The 22,724-nt window shown below is 45.4% G+C and overlaps 1 protein-coding gene across 6 annotated transcripts in view; it reads left to right on the top strand.

The window, feature by feature from the left end:
- Positions 1–22,724, top strand: part of SH3PXD2A (SH3 and PX domains 2A) — a 246,473-nt gene that overhangs the window by 29,902 nt on the left and 193,847 nt on the right. For 5 of the 6 annotated variants that reach the window (XM_021536306.2, XM_021536305.2, XM_021536308.3 and 2 more), the window contains one exon: positions 12,103–12,183. In XM_021536306.2, coding sequence (XP_021391981.2) covers positions 12,103–12,183 — 81 coding nt within the window. Of the gene's footprint in view, positions 1–11,879; positions 11,989–12,102; positions 12,184–22,724 lie in introns of those variants that run through there. The other variant, XM_077784681.1, reaches the window with a different exon arrangement.

Raw genomic sequence — 22,724 nt, 5'->3', positions numbered from 1 at the left:
TCCTGCAGGCAGAGGAAGAGGCCCCTCTGGAGATGGATGTGTACCCTTGCCACCTGACTAGAGAACAACCTGAGATGAAATTTTGGCCAGTTTGAGATCCCAATGTAGGGTTACATAAAGCTATGACTTTTTCTCTAAATTCTGTCTAGCAAATTCCTGCTGTCTCCAGATGCTGATGTGTTGAGAGCAGCTGTATTAGTTCTTGAAAGCCTGCTGTTATAGTCAGTGATCTTTCTGGGCTTTGGGTGGACACTTTAGCAGATTTAATAGAGTTTCTGTCTGTGCAATATACATAATGCCCTTTAAGTGGTTAAGAGTGGGAGAGCATTCAGGCTTGGGGAATGAAAGGAAGAGATTTGTTTATTGTTCTAAAGCACTGGAAGTCCTGAATTTGACAGAAATGTAAACTTTTAAGTAATTTTGCTGATTCATGTTTTATTAGTGATTTTGATAGAATGTGTAATATGGGCATGGCCCTAAAAAGCATTTTTCTAATGAGGCACATGCTGACTTGCAGCCAGATACCTCTCTTCCAAAAATGAGTAATTGCCAGGGTATGTGAGGCTTGTGCCTGAGCTGTGAAACAAGGAGGAATTAGTGTAACCACTGCCACCCTGGCATCTCTGACAGAAGCTGCATTGCCAAACAGCAGTGCACGTCTCCAGAGACGATGGGGAGAAGCCGTGCAAGTGACAAAGCCCAGCTTAGAGTGACTGAAAACCCCTGGGAGTGTTCTTCACTCCTGCACTGAAAGAGTCCAGGCTCACAGCAGGAGCTCAGGTGGTGGCTTGTGCCAGGACATGAGCCAGGTGTGGGATTGGATTGAGTAATCAGGTCCTTTGGCAGTATGGTCACAACTGCTGATAATCACCACCTGATAATCACCACTCACCCTAATTTAGCAGTCTTTTAGGGGCCCATCTCCTTTGTACCTCATGTACAAACTGCAGAGAAGCAGGTTGGGTTGGTGGCCACTGCAGGTCAGTAGGACAGCTTTCTCCTCTGGCTGCAGTACAGCCTGGAGACTCAGCTCCCAGTTCCTCAGCTGGGGATGAAGTAAGATGGTGAGACTGTCCTGTCCAGCAGCCATCCCTGTGCCCAGCAGGTAAACAGCTATTCCTGCCATCAGATCCTTATATTTGCAGGGTTTAAGGGAGTGGCATTTTGAGCAGAAATACCCAAAGCAGGGTATTGCTCCGGGCTGAGCAAAGCATCTCTCCCATCTCTGTGCATGCTGGCAGGGCAGAGCAGTGCTGGATAAAGGCGCTCTGGAAGCTGCTGGGGCTGGCTCAGTGTCCCTGTGCCCATGTTGGCCCAGGTTGCCACTGGAGGGGTGGAGAGGGATGGGTTTGTGCTGCCTGTGATGGTCCTGCATGGCTGGGGTGGGAGAGGGTGTTCCTGCGAGTGGGGAGGCAGGAAGCCAAGCGTGGGAAAAGGAGGGAGAAGGAGGATGATTGTGAGAAGAGTAGGAGGGAAGGAAAGGGCAGAGACAATAGTTCAGCTTAGCAAAGAGGCAGTGATTGAGGGTGTGAGGATTTGGCACAGTATCTTCCTGTAAACCCTGAAGGTCCACAGGAAGAAGGTAATTTCGTGTTTAATTGAGTGCCGTGCCCTGCCGGGAGGGAATCCATTCTGCACTGACTCTTGCATCAGTTTTCCTGGTTTGGCCAGAAGGCCAGGGGGTGAGGGCTGGAATAAGGAGGGTGCTCCATGTTTGCCTCTTAGGCATTTTGCAGTGCAATTCAGACATTGTTTGCAAGACTAGGACACAAAATCATTTTCTTCTTTCACTCTTCTCCCCACAAGAAACATAGATTTCTCTAAAGCCTGAAGTCAAAGGTCACTATAGTGAAAGACATTTTTCCAGTGACTTCAGCATTGCATCTTCCAAGGGCTGTGGAAATTTGTTCCCTTTTTTCCAGGAATTGGTTTTACTTTGTCAGGATTGTTCTGTAGAGAACAAGTACATTCATTCTTTTATATTTTTGTAGATATATAGATATATATATAGCCATGCAGTATAATTAAGGATCTATGTGCACTGAACGTTTGCAGAATGGTATTTATGTTTTGAGGATAGCTCCTTTTTTCAGTTGCTCTTCTATCATTTTGCATTTAAAGTGCAAATACAGTTTCCCTGCCCATGGCAGGGGGGGGTTGCAACTAGATAATCTTCAAGGTTTTTTCCAATCCACACCATTCTATGATCTGTCAGCATGTTATGCTGGCAGTTCTGGAATGCTTTGCTGGTTGATTTCACCTGAAGTTTTATTCTTTAGTCATGCATGAAAAACATAGTTGCATAAATATGATGGAAACTAGAAGAGTTTGTTTCTGAGTTGGTTTTTTTTTTTCCACACTTAGAGTACTGTGCCCCTCAGGTCTGGCTTTGTGAATCTGAGGGTCTCTTGGTTTACATGAACTTTTTGTTTCCCTCTACTCAAAATGAAAAGAAAAAAAATCCCACTATTCTATGGCAAAATCCCAGGAGATTTCCATTATTTGGACTAAGAATGTCCCAGAGCTTTGTCATTGTTCTGGAAGGGCCTGGAGGAGTTTTGCTCGTTTTCCCAGGCCCTTGCTTTGCTTTTCCAACCACTGCATCTGGGGGTCATACGTAAGGTTACGAATCAAAGCCGGAAGATTTGCATGCTAATATAAACTACATGCAAGTGTTGCTGCAGAGCAGGAATCCTGGGTGTTGGGAGCCAAAAGGGAGGCTGGGTTGTAGCAACAACGCCTGTTTGTGACCACGGGGCAGGCTGGGCAGGGAGCATTTGCCATGGTGGCACTGATGGTCTGTAGCTGCAGCAGAGCCGCGCTGGGGCCGAGTGTGGGATGGGCTGGGCAGCTCCGTGTGTGCTGTGCCTGCTCCAGCACTGTGCCTGAGCTCCACAGCTGGGGAAATGCATCAGTCCAGCCTGCTGGTACAATGTAGAAAGGCCCTTGTTCTCAGAGCAGAAAGGTGCTCCAAGAGAACTCCCACAGGCACAAATGACTCGGCGCAGGGGTGGTTGAGACATGTAGAAAACAGCAATTTCCAGGTTGTATTTTGTCTCTGTCTTGTCGATCTTGATGCACTTAACAGTAGCAAGCAGGTTTTGATAGTTCTCATTTGACCAAGCTATTCCTGTATCCCTGGCCCCAGGGCACTTGATGACAAAGATCCCTTTGCCTGAAATATGAGCACAGCTTTCTACTTGTCCTATTTTGAACATCCCTCAAGTCAATTCCTCTTGTGCCAAAACTAATTCAGCTGCTTCTCTCATAAGCCTCTTCAGTTTGGCAGCATCCTTCTGATACTTCACCAATCTTGCTTTCATGTGAGGTTTGATCCAGCACCATGAAGGGAATTAAACTCTTCCTGTTGGCTTCTGTGAGTCTAATGATACTGTAATGGCTGTCAAAATCAGATGCAGGTTGTACCCATTTGGACCAGGATTAGATTAAATATACAAACATTGCCCTCATCTGAATGATCATCATTGCTGATGACAGCAGAGTGATCTCTTACAGCTGAACATTGCAAGATGTTTTGTAAACTATAAAGTGATTTTGAAAATGCTCATGTCTGCCTCAGTACTTCCCTGTTAAAACTCATTTCAGTTGAAGGAAGATGAAGACAGTTTTGAGTCAGTTTTTAAGATTTATTCCTTTGTAGAAAAGATGGACAGGGGAATTAAGTAATTTCATTTTGGAAAGTAATTTTTTTTTAAAGTGTTATTTCCCCTTGGTGTCCATCCTTTTCCTTGCAACTGACATGATGATGTAGGACCTGGGAAGTGATTGGCTTAGAAGGATTTCCACCTCACTTCCCCATCCAGCACTGGCACCGAGGACTTCCACATTAAGCTGTACTCTTTGGGGGTGATATGTTTTATTTTAGAACAACTTCAATTGCAAACCAATCTCTAAAATGAGTTTAATGAAGTTGATGTAAGTCCTGTATTCAAAATTGCTTAGTGAAACTTGGAAGGTTTAAAATTCAAGAGTCTACTTTGTCTGTTGATTGTTTCTTTTTCCAATTCTCTTTTCTTGAATGGAGATTCTCTTCTTCCAGCAGGACATGCTCATATTTTAGGGTTGTCATGGAACACCAACCATCTGCAAGGAGAAGGACACATTGAGTTAAAATAGTTTAAAAGTCAGATGGCATCCAGATTTAAGAGACGGTAAGCTGAAAAATGTTTACCTCCAAATGCAGCTGTATTATTTTTGTTTGCTTGCCTTGCACAGCCTCTTTCAGACTTGGGTAGGGTATTTGAGAAGGCCATGAAGGAGGCAGGTTTCAAGGAGAGCCTGTATGTTCTTGTTTCCATTTTACATTTGTCACTCTAAGATTCTAATGCTTTGTAGGCATAGAAGTTCTGTTTTCTAATAACCTGACAACTGCTTCACAAATAGTTCCATCACACATGGAAAGTAAATGTAGGTGGATTGAGACAGAATGGAAACAGAAATATGAGTCCACATTGTTCTCTGCACAGGTGCTCCCTCTCCCTCATGCACACATGTAAATGTAATGGGTGGATCTTGTCCACTTCCTTTGTCCCCTCCCCTTGCAGGGAAGCTGCTCATCTGCTTCCAGAAGCTGGGAAGTGGTAGTGGAGATGTGACCAGTCATTACTAGTTCTGTTTCTTTTTTTCTTTCCATAAACTGTAGTTGTTGGGTATGCTGGAGTTAAGATAGCCTTGACAGGTCTTTGATATGACCCAGGATATCAGTTAAGAACAAACAAAACCCTGCTAATGCAGCACAGATACTGCATGTCTGCAAGAATCAGACACATCATATTCTGCTCACACACCCCCAAGAATGAACTTAAATGAAGTAATCAAACAAGCCTGGCAAGAGGCTTGGAGGTGGTTTGTAACCAAGCTGCAGAGCTCCCAGCTGTTCCAGTTCTGCAGCTCTCTGGTCAAGTTATTGCCACAAACCATGGGTGCAGATTCCACTTTTTACCTTTTTGTGCCTCTCATGGCCATGTGCTTGGCTGAACAGAGAAATACAGCAGGCAGGTTTTCTGCTTTTGGCTCATTGCTCTGACTGTGTGGGACAACTTAGCATCTTCTTATCAGGAAGATGCTGGAAAGGCCTGAAGACTGTTTAGAAACTCAAGCTGGCAAATGTCAAAAATCTGAGGGGTGAAGTGGAGACTAAATCAGAATTTGAACTGTGGGCTTTAAAACCTCATCCGTGTATGAGAAAAATATGAGTGGCTAAGTACTGTCTCACTCTGCCTGGGTAAACACGAGGAGCTGGATTCGTCATTCAGACACAGCCCTGTTCTGTCTGGTCTGTCCCCCTGGGGCTGGGAAACCAGCAAAGTCATCCAGCCAGGTGCCTCCATCCTCGAATGAGTTCCTCTTCCTGTGTTCCAGGGATGTCTGCTGGCTGCCTTGGGGCAGTTGATTGCTATTCTCATTTGGTTTGAAGTACTGAGATTTGGCAAAGAGAAACAGATCTCACCCTGTACTGCTCCACCAAGAGGAAGATCTGTGCTCATATAGGTTGCAGTAGGACTGTGGTTTTCTAACTCAGATGGACCCAGTTTGAGTTTTGAGAATATGATTAGATTAGGAGATAGAAAGGAGTTTATTTTCTGTGTACTCGCAACAGATTTGGTATGATATGGGTGAAAAGAGAGGCAGCATTAATCCAGCATTAATCCTTTTACACTGTAGTTTAGAGATGAAACAAGAGCCACAAAAGAAATGCAGAGAAAAGAAAACTCTCTTATCCATCCTCCCTGTTTTTTTCTTCCCCTCACTTCTATGTTTATTTTGACTGTAAATTAGCTTGCAAATTATGATGGAAACTGGAATTGCTATGTCCTGCTTTAGTTGCCTGTGTGGTGGCTGCTCACGGATGAGAACTGGCAAATGCTAGAGCTGTTCAGTTTATTCTCTCCCAGCATACTGTAACTCTGCTTTGCTTCCAAGACTTAGGTACGTGCAACATTTGTGCATGAGACCCCTGGGTCATTTTGTCTTTTTCTCAGTTACATTTTCCCCACTGGTAATGGAAACATGAGCTGGGTAGAGGGGTGTCAGTGAAAGCACATCTGGTGCATGAGAAAGCCAGATGCCCCACACCTGCGTGCAGCCCCCTCCTTGGGACTGCTCTGAGGCATCCTGCCCTGGCAGCAGCCACCCTGCAAGGACCTTTCCTGTCTGGGGCTCCCTGGGTCTCATATTTCTTCCAAGTCTCATCTCTGTTTCTCAGCTCAGTCTTCAAAATCCTGGAGTGAGAACAGCTCTGGAGTGGGTTTGAAAATAGCTCTTCCTTGGCCCTGCCCTGGCTGAGCTGCTGTACCTCAGAGACCATCGTGCTGAAAGGTGACCTCATTGCATGGCACCAGTGATGGACTTACCACTGGCTTGGGGCTGAGGGTCTGACTTCACCTCTGTGGGAATTTCCCAGGTCTCACAGTGCTGTTCAGGGCCTTTTGGATGTTAGTGAGCTGGGCAAGAAGCCCGTGCTGTGCTCAATGAATCCAGAGCCAGATGTGATCCAAGCCGAGTGAAGGCACAGGTGATGTGTGCATGAGAAGGGCTTACAGTCTCTCTGCTTATTCCTGGAGCATTCCACTCTTCCTGTTGCCACACTGGCTCTTGTATAGGGCAGAAATTGAGGACACTAGGGCCTCTCATCCTGGGGAAACCCCAGCTGCTGCTGCCAGTGTCTTATGGGGTGGAAAAAGATACCTAAGATCAACCAAACCGCATCAGGAAGCTGAATAGCTTTGCTACTTTGGTCTTGTGGGTACCAAAATTGCTGTCTCGAGGCTGATATCACTTCAAATCTGGATCTGGGCCAGCACCAGTTTGTGCTCATCAGCACATCTTTAACGTTAAAATGGTTATGCAAACAGTGAGTTGGTGCAGTGGCTGTATTCTGGTAATTTAGGGCACAGATCTATGTTGACTTTGTTGCAGTTTAAGTTGTTTTAATGCAAACTCTGCCAGGTAAATGAAGCAGCTGAAATTGCTGCAAGCCTTGCAGGAGCTGAATTGACTTTGCATGGAAGTGGAGCAGGGAGCATTCACATTCTGACCTGTGCTGCTGGAAAGCTTCCAGCTCACAGGCAGTGATCACATCTGAATACCAGGGAGAAGGCATATCTTTTCCAACTCAAACCTGATTCATAGGAGGACAAACATCCAACACTTCAATAGAAATCTTTGAAGAAGCTGACAGTTTCCAGGATAAAAAGGGGTATCGTACACAAACTGCACACAAACTGGTATCTGCACACAAACTGCACCACAGTGTTGTCTTTTGTATTCACAGAACTCCTAATGGCTGGTGTTTTCTGTAATTACTTATTAGAGGTTAACAACACCCTCTCTAATGTGTGCAGGGATATTTCTGGTTTCTGCTTTTCCATCTTCCCTTTGCCAATAGCTCTTGTATCTTGTGTAGGTTCTAATCTTGGTCTCATCAGATGACCAGTTTCAGACATTTGTCTTCCACTCCAGCTCATCTGGCTGTAGACAACAAGACATTAACCTCTAAAAAAAACAATTGAAAAATAGGTCACATGAGAATAACCTGAATTTGTTACCTCTGGGTTTGTGCTGGCTAGAACTGGATATTTTCCATTGAAAACAAGACAGTTAGCAATAAGGTCATGCCCAGTGACATTGGAGTGGATGTATTTTGTAGTAGGAAGTCATCTTTCCTTGTTACTTGTGTAGGCAATAAAAGGAGATCAATGCCTTCAGTTTACAATTAATTTTCTGCTCTGTGGTAAAGAAGACATTTCCCAGTGCTAGAATTAAACAACAATAATTAGTAGCTGATAAAATCCCCCTGGTACCCTGTAGGCACACAGTTTGTGGTGATTGGGAGTGGGGCTGTAGCTGAGCCCCATCCCCATGGGCACAGCTGTGAGCAGCACTGGCAGCAGTGAGCCATGGAGTGCCCAGGGGCACTGAGCACCCACCAAAGGGACAGAGGGCACACAGGGGCACTGCATCAACATGAGGGGATAAAAGGTTGGGCTGAAGAACAAGAAGGGAAGATGCTTGCAGCCTTCTGAAGTGACATGGTGTTACTCTGTATGGGCAGACATCCTTCTTGAGTGGTGTGGTGTTACTCTGTATGGGTTGGAGCCTTCTGAAATTGTACGATGCTACTCCGTGTATCGTGGCCATCTCAACTGTGACACATGCTGGAACAGTGCCCTGCAGCTTCCATAAGCATGAATATTATGAGCTACTTTTCAAGCTCAGTTCCTGATTAATATTCTACAGTCTTTAAAGTTGGCTTCTTGTTTCTCTGAAGAAGGATTTATTTTAAAATACAATAATACATCAAAAAAAGGCTGGATTTGGGAAATTAAAATGTGAACGTTCTCAGTGGCTGGAGCACCCAGTGATTGTGCAGTGAGTTGTCATTTCTGCTTCAATTTCCATTCATTGTTAAGGACCTTTTGTTAAATATTTTTAAAGTGAAGCATTTGAATAGCATCTGTGTTTTGACTCCTTTATGGTTATAAACATGGCAGATACATAAAGCAGGTCTCTTTGCCTTTAGTAATTAATTACTGTAGTAATTTGAAACAGTTTAGTTGTGTGTAGGAAAATACTGTACTTACATGAAAGAGCTTGCTCCAAGACATGCAAGGTACTTTGATTTTGTCTTCTTTTATCAAGGCAGACTGTGCCAAGGAGCCAGGACTCCCGTGGGCAGGACCAACTACATGTTGGAGTGGTGGCTTGTGTGGCTCAGTTTTGGGGAGTTGCTGGATGCCACAGAAAGCCTTCCCTTGGCTCTGCAGGTGGCTGTGAGAGTGACGCTGGCTCTGCTGGGTTCCAGCGTGGGATGACTCTCCCTATGTACCCCTATGTATCCAATATTTCCTGCTGCCTCCTTGTCCCATTGCATTTGCACAACCCTGGGCTCCCCCAGGACTGCTTTCTTCCCTCTCTCAGGACATTGTTGATCACTTTCACAGCAACCCATTTTAAGATCTGAGGGGAAAAAAAAAAAAACAAACCCAGTGAGGTAAGCTGATGTAATGTTCACTGCTCATGAAAAGGTTATGCGTCTCATCAAGGCAGCAGAAGCAAATAGCTTCCAAACTCAGATCTCTAAGGGAGAGAAATATGATATATAAGGCTTCTGAAACCTCTAAACCTTGCATTTATAATCTGTCATTTTACAAATCTTTTTCAACCAAACCCCATTATTTTAAATGGTGGCCTTCGGGAAGCAATTTGATTTGGGCAAACAAGCAAAAAAAAATCAATAGCTGTTTTAGGTTTTGCACCTGTCTCCCAGCAAGCAGATTTTGAGCCCACTGGTTTCTCACTTCACATAGCACCAGGTTATGATTAAAGGCTTTTCTTGCTTCTGCTGTAATCTATTCTTGAAATAGAAATCTGTGTATCTGCATGCTGCCTCATCCATCACTAACTGAGCTTGAGGAGACCTTAGGCTCAAAAAGATTTAGTTGCTGTCCTAAATGTGCAGCAAAATCCTGGCTTGACTGAAGTCAGTGGCAGCTTCATTCCCACAGAGCCTGAATTTCAGATCTGGGAATGTATCTGCACCATGCAGTGGGGTGCTGCTCCTACATCTGTTCCCTGCACCAAATAAATCCGACCTCTTGCCCAGAATATCCCTGTGCACCCAACTCTGCCCCTCCTTGTGTCATGGAGGTGTTGTGCCACTTACTGCACCACCAAACTAGAATCTTAAAGCAGGATTGACTTCTGTCTGGATTAGATTTTGAACAAGCAGACTTGTAGGCTGTTAAAAATTTCAGGAACTCACGGTTTTTGTGGGTTCTGAAGAGCAGCATGGAGAAGCCCGAAGTGCTGTGAAATTCAAAGTGCCTGGATGTCTGTGGCATATGTGTTTTGTTTCTAGTTTCTGAAGAAAATATGCATAATGAAAAAAAAATTATAATCTTTATTTACATGTGCAATATGTTTCTCCTCCTGTCTCATTCCCTTTGTGAGAACTCAGGGCCAGAATTACAGTATCTGAAGTTGCTTTTGGATTCTATTCAGCTCCCATCTGTCAAGATCTGTTTTTAATTGAATGGGTTTTCCATCTGAAAGTAGCTGTTGGATAGAGGATGAGTAGAAATATTTGTGTGTGAATTAGCTCAGAGTGAAGCTACAAAGTTTTTTTTTTCCCACAACAAACACATGGAAAAATATTCTTCAGTGTAGTGTGGCTGGCCTGAAAATTGGCAACAGCAGCTTCCTTCCCAGGCTTTGACTCCTCTGCCTTGACTGCATGGGTGAGATCTTTAAAGGGGACCTGAAGTCTTGGTGTTACACAGGCTGATCTCCCCCCCCCATGCAGCAGGGCAGTGCTGATGTCACCCTTGTGCATATGGGCATCGCAGGCAGGAGGTGGGGTAGTTTGGTTTTCCAGGAGAATTATGAGATGCAGCAGAGTAACCTGGGTTTGCTGAGAGCCAGGCTCTTGCCCTGGGCAATCTTCCCTTTGTCAGCGTGATCTCTAACCTGCAGTTGTGCTTGATGCAATCATGAGAAAGGCCCCAGATCTCTTTAACAGCTTGTGCTCAGCATCTGCAGTTATTGAATGCCATGAAACTGGGCTGCAGGAGATGGGAGGCAGACTGCCTTGGGGATTAAATGTGGTTGTAACAAGCAGAGAGGAAAGTATGGCTGCAGGATCTCTGTGGTTTCTGGGAGGACACCTCTCCTACTGGGAAGGAAGAAGAAGAAAAAAAGTCTTGGTGGTCCTTGCAAAAGTGTTGTTGAGCCAAATATTCAACACTCCTTCAGGGATTTTCCTGCAATAACTTTTATTTGTAAAAGTGCTGAATCATTTGAATCAGCAGCTTGGAGGATGGTCTGGTGTCTTAGGGGAAGTGGAGAAGAGGGTGATGCTTATCCATCTCCCACTGCTGGAGACAGAGAGCTTCACTTCTGCATCTTCACTTCTGGCAAAAGGGAGAGCTCCTGCTGCAGTGCTGTGGCTGAGGGAGGAGGAATTCTTTCCTGTTTCCTCTGCCAGATTGTTATCTCAGTCCATATGTAAAACCTGGAAATTGCTTTAAAGGCCCAGGAGCTGTCCTAGCTGTGATTTTCATTATATTGATGTCCATGGTCACCCTTGATAGCTCCATCCTGTGTTTGTTGAAGTCTTGTTGCAGATCTGTCATCAAGGCAGCATTGCCAGCATTGGCCTGAGGGCAAGTGTATGAGAGAGCAGAAGCTGACCCATTTTTAACTTTTAAAAAAAATATTTTGGAGGTACCAGGGTCAAAAGGCAACATGTTTGTGTTTTATATATATATATATATATATATATATATATATATATATATGGAGAAGTTTGTGTATGCGTGCATGCAAATAATTTTTATCACAGCTTCTGGCAAAAGGGTATTTCCATAAGAGGATTGTTTTGGGAATGGAGTAGGGTTGGGCAAGGGAAATCCTGGGCTTATTCCAGGTTTCTGTTGCTGTTTCCATCAATGCAAGGAAGCAGTGTTGCTCTCACTGTCCAGCTTTACATCCCCCAATGTGACTCAGCAAGAGCTGTGTGCCGTGACAGGGTTTGGTTTCTGTCACACGTGTGCAATGGTGCTGCATGGCTGTAATTCCACAACACCCGGGGAGCTGCGTTTCCTTTGGATTTCCTGCTGAACCAGAGCCACTCCTTGCTTGGGAAGGGTGACAGCCACGGCTCCATGCACAAAGACAATCTGGAGCCTGGGGTTGGAGATCAGCACCCCATGAGGGGCTGTTGCTGCAGGGGTGGAATAGCTCACCCAGCCGTGCCTGTAGCTGAGCACAGAAGGCAGGGTGTGCTACCACAGACCAGAAAATGTGGCGTCACTCAGTTAGAGCTTTTATCCCAGAGCAAAGTCGGTGGGAGCTGCTGATGGGGATGTGTGGGAGAACACTGAGTGCTCCCCCAAGACTTCTGTTGAAGGCTGCAGTATAATTTTTTTAATTTAGGCTAGTCCTGCTCCCAGGGCTATATTCCTGACTGTAAGTGGGAACAGCCAGTGAGAGCTGAAATTAGCCTATGTTGACTGTTCTGCCTTTGCATGTGTCCTGTGCTTCCTGGCCCAGGCTGATTTGTGTTTTCTTTTCCCTGAACAGGTCTATATCATCAACGTAACATGGTCTGACCTGACTTCCCAGATCATCTACCGGAGATACAGCAAGTTCTTTGACCTGCAGGTAAGTCTGTCCTGTCTAACATTAAATATTATTTCTACTCATGCTTCTAGTCATGTTTCCAGATGGGTTAATAGTGCCTTTAAATAAGGCTTTGTGCTTGCTTGGTCTGTTACATGTCATGATCTTGAAACTTTTCGGACTCTGCCCTTGTAGGGTATAAGTGGGTGGTATGCTCACAGTGAGTAACTTGCACTGTAAAGACATTTAAAGCTGACATTTTCATGAATAGTTCCTATTAAAGAGGGGATCTAATTTTAAATACTTCAGATGCACTTAAAACAGAGAGAGCGCTACATTTTGGGCCCCCAGAAACTACTTACCCAAGGAACTGAAAACAACAGAGCTTTTGCACGCTCCCACAGCAGCTCAGTAACAGAGATTGCAGGGGAAACTTTCCAGTCTCTCTTCCTAACCATCTACCTAGCCAGCAGTGTCCTGGCTCCTGCTGCTTCGTACAGCTCCTTTCCTCCATTCTGTGCCTGTACGTTTCGATTTCATCAAAAGCTTTCTTGCTGGATAGCTGCTGACTAAACTTTGAAACCAGGAATCAGTTGCTTCATTTCTGGTAGTGCTCCCAGGCACCTGCAAGGGTAGGGGGAGCTTTGGGGTTGATGTTCTGCTTGGCAATGATCCAGATGCACTGATATTTTTGTACCACTGTAGCTTTGTAGGCAGCAAAACTAATTGCCTGGGGTAAAAGTAAAAGCTGTGGTTTGAGACTCTTGAACTTTGGGGAAAATGTTCATTTTTGGACTGGAGCTTGTGTTTGGAGCTAGGTTGATGTTGCAGTACTAAGTGAGTCCTCACGGCCAGTATTGAGGAGGTAGCTGACTGTGCTGTGTCCTGAAAAGTAACACTGAGCCTTTTCATATGATATGTTAGGAAAAAAAGGGTTCTTGTTTGGGGTATCTTAAAAAGCTCTAGTTTCATCTTTGCTCCTCTTTATGTTTCATTTCTTGTACTTGGAAACCTGAAGTCTCTAGGCTGTTTTGTAAGCTGCATCAGTTTTTATGGCCTCCTGGCCCTCTGGGTGAAATGTGACCATTTCTACAACCAGTCCTAATTTCTGTTTGCTGTGTGGCAGGAAGACAATAAATGGATGTTCTTAAGCTTCCTCTTGTGCCCATCTCCATTTCTAACTGGGCTAAAGTGCTAGGCCTGCCAGTCCCACTGCTGTTAGAGAATGCAAACATCTTCTCCGTGTCTGCTGTACCTGCTAAAGATGCACAGCTCTGTAGTCACAATCATTCCTTGTCAGCATGCGAATTGTGGCCAAAACAGTTTCTTTCTTTTTCTCTCTTCTTTCTCTTTTCACCCCAGTTCTGTTTTCATGTATATGTTGTTCTGGGTCTCCTGGCCTTTCCTGGTAGGTTTGAAAAGTTCCCATCAAGTGTGGAGTTATCAATGGGGTTAGTGTGTTGGACAGGAAATGATGTCTCAATCAGGGAGTGAGTCCTGAAAGGTCCCATTGATAAGTGCAAGGGGGCCTAGCCAGTGGAAAACTCCTGCTTGCATGACGCTTCTCCCCCCACGAGAAAATATGACAAGAAAGTAACAAATTCCCTTCTTTAACCCTTTTTCCTCCCAGGGATCTCTGTCCGGGCCACCACTGTATGAGCAGTGTCAGCCCCCTACAACAGCCTCTTTAGCTCTTGCAGTGTGAGGTGCAGAGTTACAGAAATTGAGGTCTTCACTTGAGATTTCCACAGTCCTGCCATGTCTCTGTGCTGTGTCACTGTGTCCATCTGTGCCTCAGTTTCCCAGCTGTGAGATGGGGACGAGGCTCTGTGTGCTCAGGCTGCCATAACATGCTTTTAGACTGCCAAAAGTGATAGATGGTTTTTTATTTATCCCCTCCCATTACTCTTTCTGGATTTTTGATTATGCCTGAGCATCTCTTAGGTGAGGCAAAAGAAACTGCTTTGGATCTTGAATAGAAATTTGTATTTCCAGCTCTAATGAAGCCTGCAAATAGTAAAAGTAAATGGATACTAAGGGGGACTTCAGGTAATCCTGGCATTTTGGGAGATCTGTGGCTTGATGTGCAGAGATTCTTGCTCAAAGAGAAATTGGCTCCACATCTTGGGATGACTTGTGCTTTCCAGATTTTTGCTGGAAGCTTGAACTTCTAACCTAGCACTGGTTGAACATGGGGTTTGCAATCTGATACCATGCATGGTAAGGTGGTCTTAGCATAATCAGTCCTCTTTGATAATATCCCTGCTTATCCCCATGTGGCACTTCTAGGAGAAAACCAAGCAAATTCTCAGGGAGTAATGCTCAGCCAACTCACGGGCACCACTCATGTCCAAAACAGCTGGAGTCCACAGGTCTCTGCCAGCTCCACTCACCCTGCTGTGTCAATGACAGAGCTGCACTTCAGGGCTTCCGAAGCCTGCACGTGTCTCATTTGCTCTTGAGTGGAAGTGGAGGAACAAGGGCTGACTTGTAATGACTTAATCAGGGCTGCAGTGGCTGGCATTGACAGTGACACTGGATACGACCCGTGGGGAAACCCGGGGGGCTGCCCAGGAGCAAGGAGTAGGAACACAGATAATTAATTTTGCTACTCCATTTTCATGTTTCTTTAAAAAAGAGCCCAGCCTTCCCCAAACGGCTGTCTCTGTGGGAAGTGGCTCAGTGGTTTTGAGAGCTGTAGCATTAGTAGAAACTGCATTTTTAAAAATACTTCTTTGCAAATTGTATTAGGCACTGCAGGCGGTAAGAGGCTGCTCTGTCCCAAGGACTCAAATCTGAGGAGAGCTTGGCTGTGCTATTTCAGCAGTGCATATGGTTGAATTGGGAGTCTGGTTGGTTTTCAGTTCAGTAATAGGGCAGTAAGGGTAGTCATAGCATAGGATTTGTTTGCCCCACAAAGGTGTAAGAAGTACAGCAAACAGAGCCCAAAGCAGCAAGCCAAGTGTCAGCCCTGTGCTGCTTCAGTGAGAGCTGGATATCTGTAAACACAGATTTTAAATTAGGGTATTGCCTCATCATGTAATTGTGCAACCAATCACATCTGCTCCTGAGCATGGGTCAAATGATGGCAGCAGAATACATGTGAGTGCCGGTGTTTCAGTAAATAGGATTGAAAAGATTGAATTAACTCTGCATAGATGAAAGCATTATTATAAATTGCTTGTCAAATCCAATTATCTGTTGTCTTGCACCCTGGGGACACATTTGCACCTGAGCACCACATGGGGTCAAAGCTAGCTCCTAATGTAATATTTGGAATGCAGTTTTCTTGCTCTTGCCTGCCCTGCAGGATGGAGGAGCATGAGGAGAGTGATGTGAACATCACCTGTCAGGACTGCTGACCCTTGTGGCAAGCTGGTGGCTCACTGGGACACGTTCCCTGGATGCTGAGGTCTTCCATCATTATTGATAGATTTGATGGTGGTGGTTGCAAAATCCTGTCCCTAGGTGATAGTTCAGTAATGCTGCTGCTGTCCCCAAAGGAGCTGAGAAAGGACACTCCTTTTTTGGGATAGCAGGGATAACTCCTGGCATTTCCACTGTGCAGTAAAAGACACCTACAGATGTAAGGTCCGTGTTTTTCTTGCTGGAAAGTTCTTTAGGAGGCTGTTAGCAGAATAGGGCTTTGCAGCTGAGTGTGTGCATAAATAATTGCCCAAAGCATCAGGTGGAAAAGTGTGGAGACGCAGACAGCTCTCACCCTCCCAGTGGCCATGCTGGGCTGGAAAACAGCCACAAAGTTTGCAGCTGACAAGCATGAAGGATATGTTTTTCCCCTCTCCCCATATCACCCGTGCAGTTGCCCAGTACCACCTTGGGCTTTTTACAGCTTTTATGACCCCAGCTGGGGACCAAGTATCTATGCCTGGTGTCTCAGCTTCAATCACCAGTAGTCATCTGCTGCATTTTATCCAGGGACCCTCCTCTGATTCCATGGTGTGTTATTCTGTTATTCAGTGCCTGCATAAACAGGACCAGCACCTCAGCAGAGGGACCAGACCCTCTGTTCTGTGAGGATGGCTGGCTCTCTGTGTGGGGAGCTGGGGGAGGATCCTCTCTTATAGCAGGTGGAATGCAGCTTTCTCCAAGATTTCTCCAATCCACAGCAGCTGGATTTAGCAGCATGCCACCATCCCTGTTTGGCTGTGCAGGAGCAGCATCACCAGAGCCATGTTGGGTAAGCAGATCTAAGCCTCCCCACACAATGACACACTCAGACAATTTGGCTGCAAGGAGATGTCTGAAGTGTCACAATATTGAAAAGGCAAATAAACAAGGCTCTGTTCAAGCACTGGCTCTGTGTATCAGCAAAATATTATCTGCCCAACATGGTTTGCTGGTCTAAGCAGGTTTTCTTAAAAGTGGCACAGAAAGAACTCACTAGCAGCCAATTAGAACATTAAAAAAGTAAAGACTATTAAGAATTTTATTAGGAAGAGGAAAGACATGTAAGTTGTTTTCATTCAGATGATAAAACATCAAGAGCTTCATTTGTTATTGCTAGGATCATCCTAATTGTTTATAGTGCTATAATGGAGTAACAGAGCACTGAAGATGACATTAAACAAAAATGGTAGTCTAAAAACTAGTAATTGCAGTCTGTATCTCTGCTTTTCTTACTTAGACTGGAATTCATGTAAACGCTGCTGCTCCCAATTGTTCTCCTGTTACACTATTCTGTAATACCATCCCTTTCTCCATTACCCCAAGCTGTATCAAATAGGGTAATGTCCACTCTCATTCCCAGCTTGGTTGTAACCGTGCCTCATGCCTGACCCTGGATTTCACTGGGTCACTATGATTTGAAACAGGACCTGGTGGCTTTGGCATGTAGGCTTTCTGGGGCAGAGCAAAGAGAATTTTGTGATCCTGATGGGATTGTGTCTATTCACTCCAGTAGTTAGTCTGGGCTAATTGCCCAGGTGGAGACCTACAGCCCTAATTCTGGTGGTCCAGTGCAGTCTTAACTCAGTAATGATGTTTTTGTAGGGCCTCTGATATTTCATATTCGTGCTTTTAGCTCTGCAGGAGTGGTGAATGGACAAGTTCAAGCATGCACTAAGTTTAGCAGTGGTGAAGAGTGTAGGTAACAATGCAATGGGGCAAGTATTCTCCTGTGTTTGCAAATGCTGACTCCTAACCCTCAACCCACCAGGCCTCTCCAGCAGGATGAGCAGTCACTCACTGGTCTTCCCAGCCATCCAGAGCAGCAGTGTCACTCTGCAGTGGGTGACCCTCTCTTCTGTAGGTGCCACCCATGCCGAGCTCCTGCTGGCACTGCAGGGAGGGCAGGAGGGCTGCGGCTCCGGCGAGATGCAGCTTGCCCCTCTCACAGCGTGGGAGGTTTGTGCTGAAAGGATTCCCAGCCTCTGACGGGCTCAGGGAGTGTTTGTTGGGCTGTGTGTGTGCATCTGAGGGTGCCCAAGGAAACGGGCAGGGAAGCTGGGGGAGAGGGTGGGGTTGAACGGGGCAGGGGTGGAACAGCATGGCAGGTGTTACTGCATCAACCTGCGGTGCAAGTGCACAGTGAAATTGGTGTTTGTCCTGCTGGGCTCTGCATGTGCCTCCCTCTGCTCTGGGCTGTGCTGGCCTTAGCCAGCATGGTCTGGGTTGCAAGGATCACGTTTCCCTTGTTCCCATTCCCTTGGTGTTCAGCATCCTGGCCCTGCTGTAGATGTTGAGAACTGCTGTGAAATCCTTCTCCAGACCAGGGGCCTGGATCCATATTTGACCCATCAGGTTCAGACCCATTGCTTGGCTTCAGGGACATCCCTGATTATCTTGGAAGTGTGGGGATAGAGTTACTTCAGCTGTAGCTATAGGGTTTCAGTTATAAACAGTTCCTTAAGAGCATTACTGAAACTGAAACAAGACTGGGAAAATTCAGAGGAAATATGAACATGGGTCTGTCAACACGTCTGTTCCCAAAGGTCAGTGCTGGCTCCTTGGGGAGAAATGGCACATCCTTTCTTCTGACTAAACACAGGCCAGTTGTTTGCTGTTGTTATCCCAGACAGTGCATGGACAAACGTGCAGTGCAAGGTTTGCAGGGGATGCAGAAAACCAGATTTCCAGGAGGAGACCTGCACTGTCTGTGAGGGCTGACTGTGCCTCCTGGGTTTTGGCAGCTGTGCTGGAGCTCCTGGTGCAGCCATGCTTGCAAGACTTGGCTTCAGTAGGAGACCCCTCAATGCCTGCTCTCAGAAAAATAGCCCAGCAGAAAGCTTGTAACAGGCCTTTCCAGGGGAACTGAGATGCCCCTGGGAAAAAATTAATGGCTGACATGGTTATTGAGCTCAGAGTGGCTGTCTCCGCTGATTTAAAAGCTATCTAAATACCATTTGTCCTTTTAACCCTCAGTGCCTTAGGATACCAGCTGGCTTGGGGCAGTATCTTTGTGTTCAATGAATAAATAGAATTGTTATAATTCTAATTTCCATCATTATTTAAAAGCTTGCTTGGCAAAACAATCTGTTCAGCTTCCAGTATTTGTTTTTAAAGAGACTTTACATATGAAAGATGAGGCCATGATGAGGAAATGGCAAAGTGCCTGCCAGCCTACAAAAGAGGTGCACTGAATGACCATGGCAAAGAACCCACAGCTGAGGAGGTGACCCAGCCTATGGGAACCCTCCTTTTTGTACTTCTTCACTTGGGTTCTGTTGGAGCATAAAGCTGATACTTGAATATTGTCCCTAATCTGCAGCAGGGAATCTCCTGCAGGGTGGCTACAGGGAAATATTTGCTGCTCAGCACCAATCCACCTCTATGGCCAGGATATGGGTGACCTTAGAAAGTGAGGTGGTGGCTTAGCCAATTCCTCAGGATGTGACAGCAGCAAGGCAAGAACAGAGGTGATACCCATGCCACTCTGTCTTGGTGGTCTGGGCTCTATATGTAGTTAGGGTAATGAGTTTTGTTTGTTTGGGTTTTTTTAAAGAAATATTGGGAGCTCATGAAGAGGTTGTTGACTTCTTATCTGTGTCGTTTTAACTGTATGTGATCTGCCTCTAGCAGGCACTGAAAACAGTAAAATTGGTCAAAAGTGTTATTTTCTGGAATTATTCCCTTGCTTTCAGAAGTTTTGGTGTATGTAAGTTGTTCTTACCATCCCCCACTTATTGCTGGCTGGGAAGCTGTGAGGATGTTGGAGGACCTGTGCTGTGGTAAGGGCTCTTCTGGATACAGTGACAGAGAGGGAGAGCAACAAGTTCTTCCTAATGAACTGAATTGACTTGTACCAGCTGTGGAGGACTCAGACTTATTTTCATAGCTGTTGGTTGCTTTACATGTTGAAAATCCATGAGTCCCTGCAAGGTTGTGGTGCTAATGGAAATTTAAAAATATGCCTGAAATTGCCAGAAATTCTGAAGCATGGTGGAATGCTTTGGTATGGAGCCCAGACATGCTGGTTTTGTGCTTGGACAGTATCTCATACAAGGCATTATGCAGAATCATGATAAAAACTGGGCTAAAAGCCTTTCTTCATCAGAGTGCATGCAGGCTCAGTGTATATCTCCTGTGTTACCCCTCCTCCATCTCCATCATTTTGGTGTTGGAAGCTCTCCTCATAGATCTCCACAGCAAGACTTTAAGCTCAGCCTTGGGAGCAGCCCACTTGTTTCTACTCCTGTTCCAGGTTTTGTTTGCTGGAACAATAAAACACAGGAGAGTGGCTTGGCTATGGGACCAGGCCCTGCCAAAGCTACAGCTCGGGCTGCTGGCCTCACACAGGCAGCAAATTCTCCAAGTGCCACTTTATTAGCATGTTTCCTCTTACCAGAGATCAAGATCAACCTTTTAAGTTTTTTTCTGGAACATCTGTGTAAAAAATAAATTCCTGGGTGGAATTTTTCCATGGCCTTTTTTTCTCTGAAGCACTGCAACCCCGAAAGTTCGTTCATGACAATTCTACCCCCTGCACTATGTTGTCGCTCTCCCCTAATCATACTCAGCTTTCAATTATTTATACTGCCAGAAAATTGCATGGAGTTCACACCCCTGGCCCCGAAACACAATTCTGCTTTTGTGCAGGGAATACAATCCTTCACTTTCATTAAGTGTGTGGAGACCAAGATGAGAAGTGCCTGTTGTGTTCGCATCCCTTGGCTCGCGATGAGAGGAGCTGCTTGTTTTCGCAAACGTCCTAAATAGCCCTGGAAGGGTTACGGGGAGTTTATTTACATTATTGCATTTAAGTGCAAATAGAAAATTGCCCAGCCATAATGGAAAGTTTATGCAGGGCTCTGTCAGGGCTCTTTTCCATGTCACCTCACCCTTCCCAGCTCTGCTCTGATAGGCTCAGATGTGGGAAGGCCCTGCCTGGAAGGAGCAGTAGCTCTTGGTCCTGTCACACCATGGTTTGCTTACAGGACACAGAAAAGCATCAGCTGGCGTCTCTTTAAGTGTGGACTCTGTCCAGTCCTGCCTGCCATAGGGAAGGCTCCTGAGCAGGCTCACCCCAGCCTTATGTATGAGTGCTGGGTGCTATTTGTTTCTTCCCCATAGCATCTGAATGACTGATCTTTTTACCATCAATGTTTGGAGCGTGAAGTTGGGAGTTTGTTTTCCCCCTATTCCCTTCCTGCTTGCCTCGAGTCACAGCATGGTTCTCCTTTTCTGCAACCAGAGCAGTTTCAGGTCTCATGCAAATGCAAGTATTCCCACTGCAGAACTGCCTTTTGCAATTTCCACTTCCCTCTCTTCGGGGGAAGCATTGAAGTGGAGCGGTCAGGGCAGTAAAACCCACAGAGCTGAGAAGATACATGGTGAAGTCACGCAAAAAGCAGGAATAGTGATGCTCTGGGGAAGCACAGCTTTGTGCACACTCCTTCCTGGGTGCCCTGTTTGAACAGCATTCAGCCAAGGGGCTGAGAGATTTTTTCTCCACCTTTTGCTTTTTCATTTAAAAAGAGAGTTCTGGTCTGTTGGATCTGTGCAGGAAAGGAAGAACTTGAATTTTTACAGCACATTAGATCCTTTGGCACTGACCTGGCTGGCAGCCTGCTGAGTCCACACCTGTCATTGAGCATCGACCCAAGTGGCCATAACTAAAGTTTAAGCTATCCCATCTGAGACCTTATGAGGGTGCAAAGATAGCAGAGCAAGGAGTTGTAGTCCAGTGAGGAGGTTTGCACTTCAACAGGTTGCTGACAAGTTCTTGATTTCAGGAGCTGTGAACAAGCTCACAAAGGACTAAGCAGAGACTGAGAAAAGCATTACAGTGTGTTTAAGATAATTTCTGTAATTCTATAGTACAAGCAGAGCTCTATATTAAAGCCATTCTTAAGGCATTAGTGTCAATGCAGGAGTGTCTCTGATTCACCAGGTCAGTCAAGGGCAGATCCTAATCGATTTAGTGGTGCTTTTACAAACAGAGGTAACATCAGAACCATGTGTCTGGGTCTTGATGCATTTATTTTTTAAAGGGTGTGTTAAGAAAACCAGTGAGACTTGCTGAGCTGCTCCCTTCAGCCAGGTGTTTTGAGAGAGGTGAAGGACAAACCACAAAAACATTGTGAAAGAGAGGGGAAAATGCCAAATGGGAAGAAGTTAAAAAGCAAACCAGGAAAGGACTAAGTAATATGATAATAGGGAAAAAATATTTCAAAGGGCTAGGTTGAATTTAATGATCTAAGTTTTATCTTAGAAGGGAATACACCTTATCCACCTGGACCAAAATATTATTTCACAGACTTTTCCTTTTATCTGGCAAAACTCTGGCTTTTGACAGTGAGTTGGAATGTTGTGGCCTCTCTGTCATCTGGGAATGTTTGATATCCAAGTCCAGGCTTTTCCTGGTCACTACAGTGATGTGCTGCTGCGTGAACAAAGCTGGCATGTGTCTTCCTGGTGAAGAAAGTACATTGTGGGATGGCACATGCTGAACACCTGTGTCCTTGTAATTAGTCCAGGTTGCCTGGTAGTTTTCTGGTGTGTTGGTAACTGTTGGTGCAGCTGTGCAAAAACCTCTGTTGCCTTGTGCTCAGAGGCTGTGTTACCTCGTGTTACCATGCTGAGGGTTAGAGGGTGCTGGTTGCTTGCACGTAAGGATTTAGCATTTGGTGCTTCAGGAGGTGGTAGAGATTCATTTGCCATTGGGTTCTGGGAATAAGGTAGATGGAGCAAGTGATGTACTCCATAAAGGTGGTCCCTGGCTATCCTTATGTCAAGGGAAAAGTTTGCTAAAAGGTGCTTCCAGGGTAGACAGGAGTCCTACAAAGTTTCAGGTTGGTTCTGGGTGTAGGAGAGCCCTGGATTATCCAGCTGAGCAGGGGTGTGCTGTGAGCTGCAGGAGCACTGGGCTATCAGTTCCTGTCTGTTATGGTTAGGAAACCTCATGCTGAATCCTGTTCCACTCTTAGGTCAAAATATATTTCATTGCCTTAATGTGGAAATGTTTTTTGTGTAATTAGGAGCTTGGAGTCTGTGGTGTGGAAGAGCGCGAGGGGAACTTCTGGTGTGGCAGGAAGGTTATCTGGAAATATCCACCCATAAAATGGGGGCTATAATCAGCCCTCCTGGAGAAAGTTTATTCATTAATATTTGTGAAATGCTTTGAA

Source organism: Lonchura striata, chromosome 7 (assembly GCF_046129695.1).
Source record: "Lonchura striata isolate bLonStr1 chromosome 7, bLonStr1.mat, whole genome shotgun sequence".
NCBI classification, from domain to species: Eukaryota; Metazoa; Chordata; class Aves; order Passeriformes; family Estrildidae; genus Lonchura; species Lonchura striata.
This window is presented reverse-complemented; position numbering and strand designations above follow the sequence as displayed.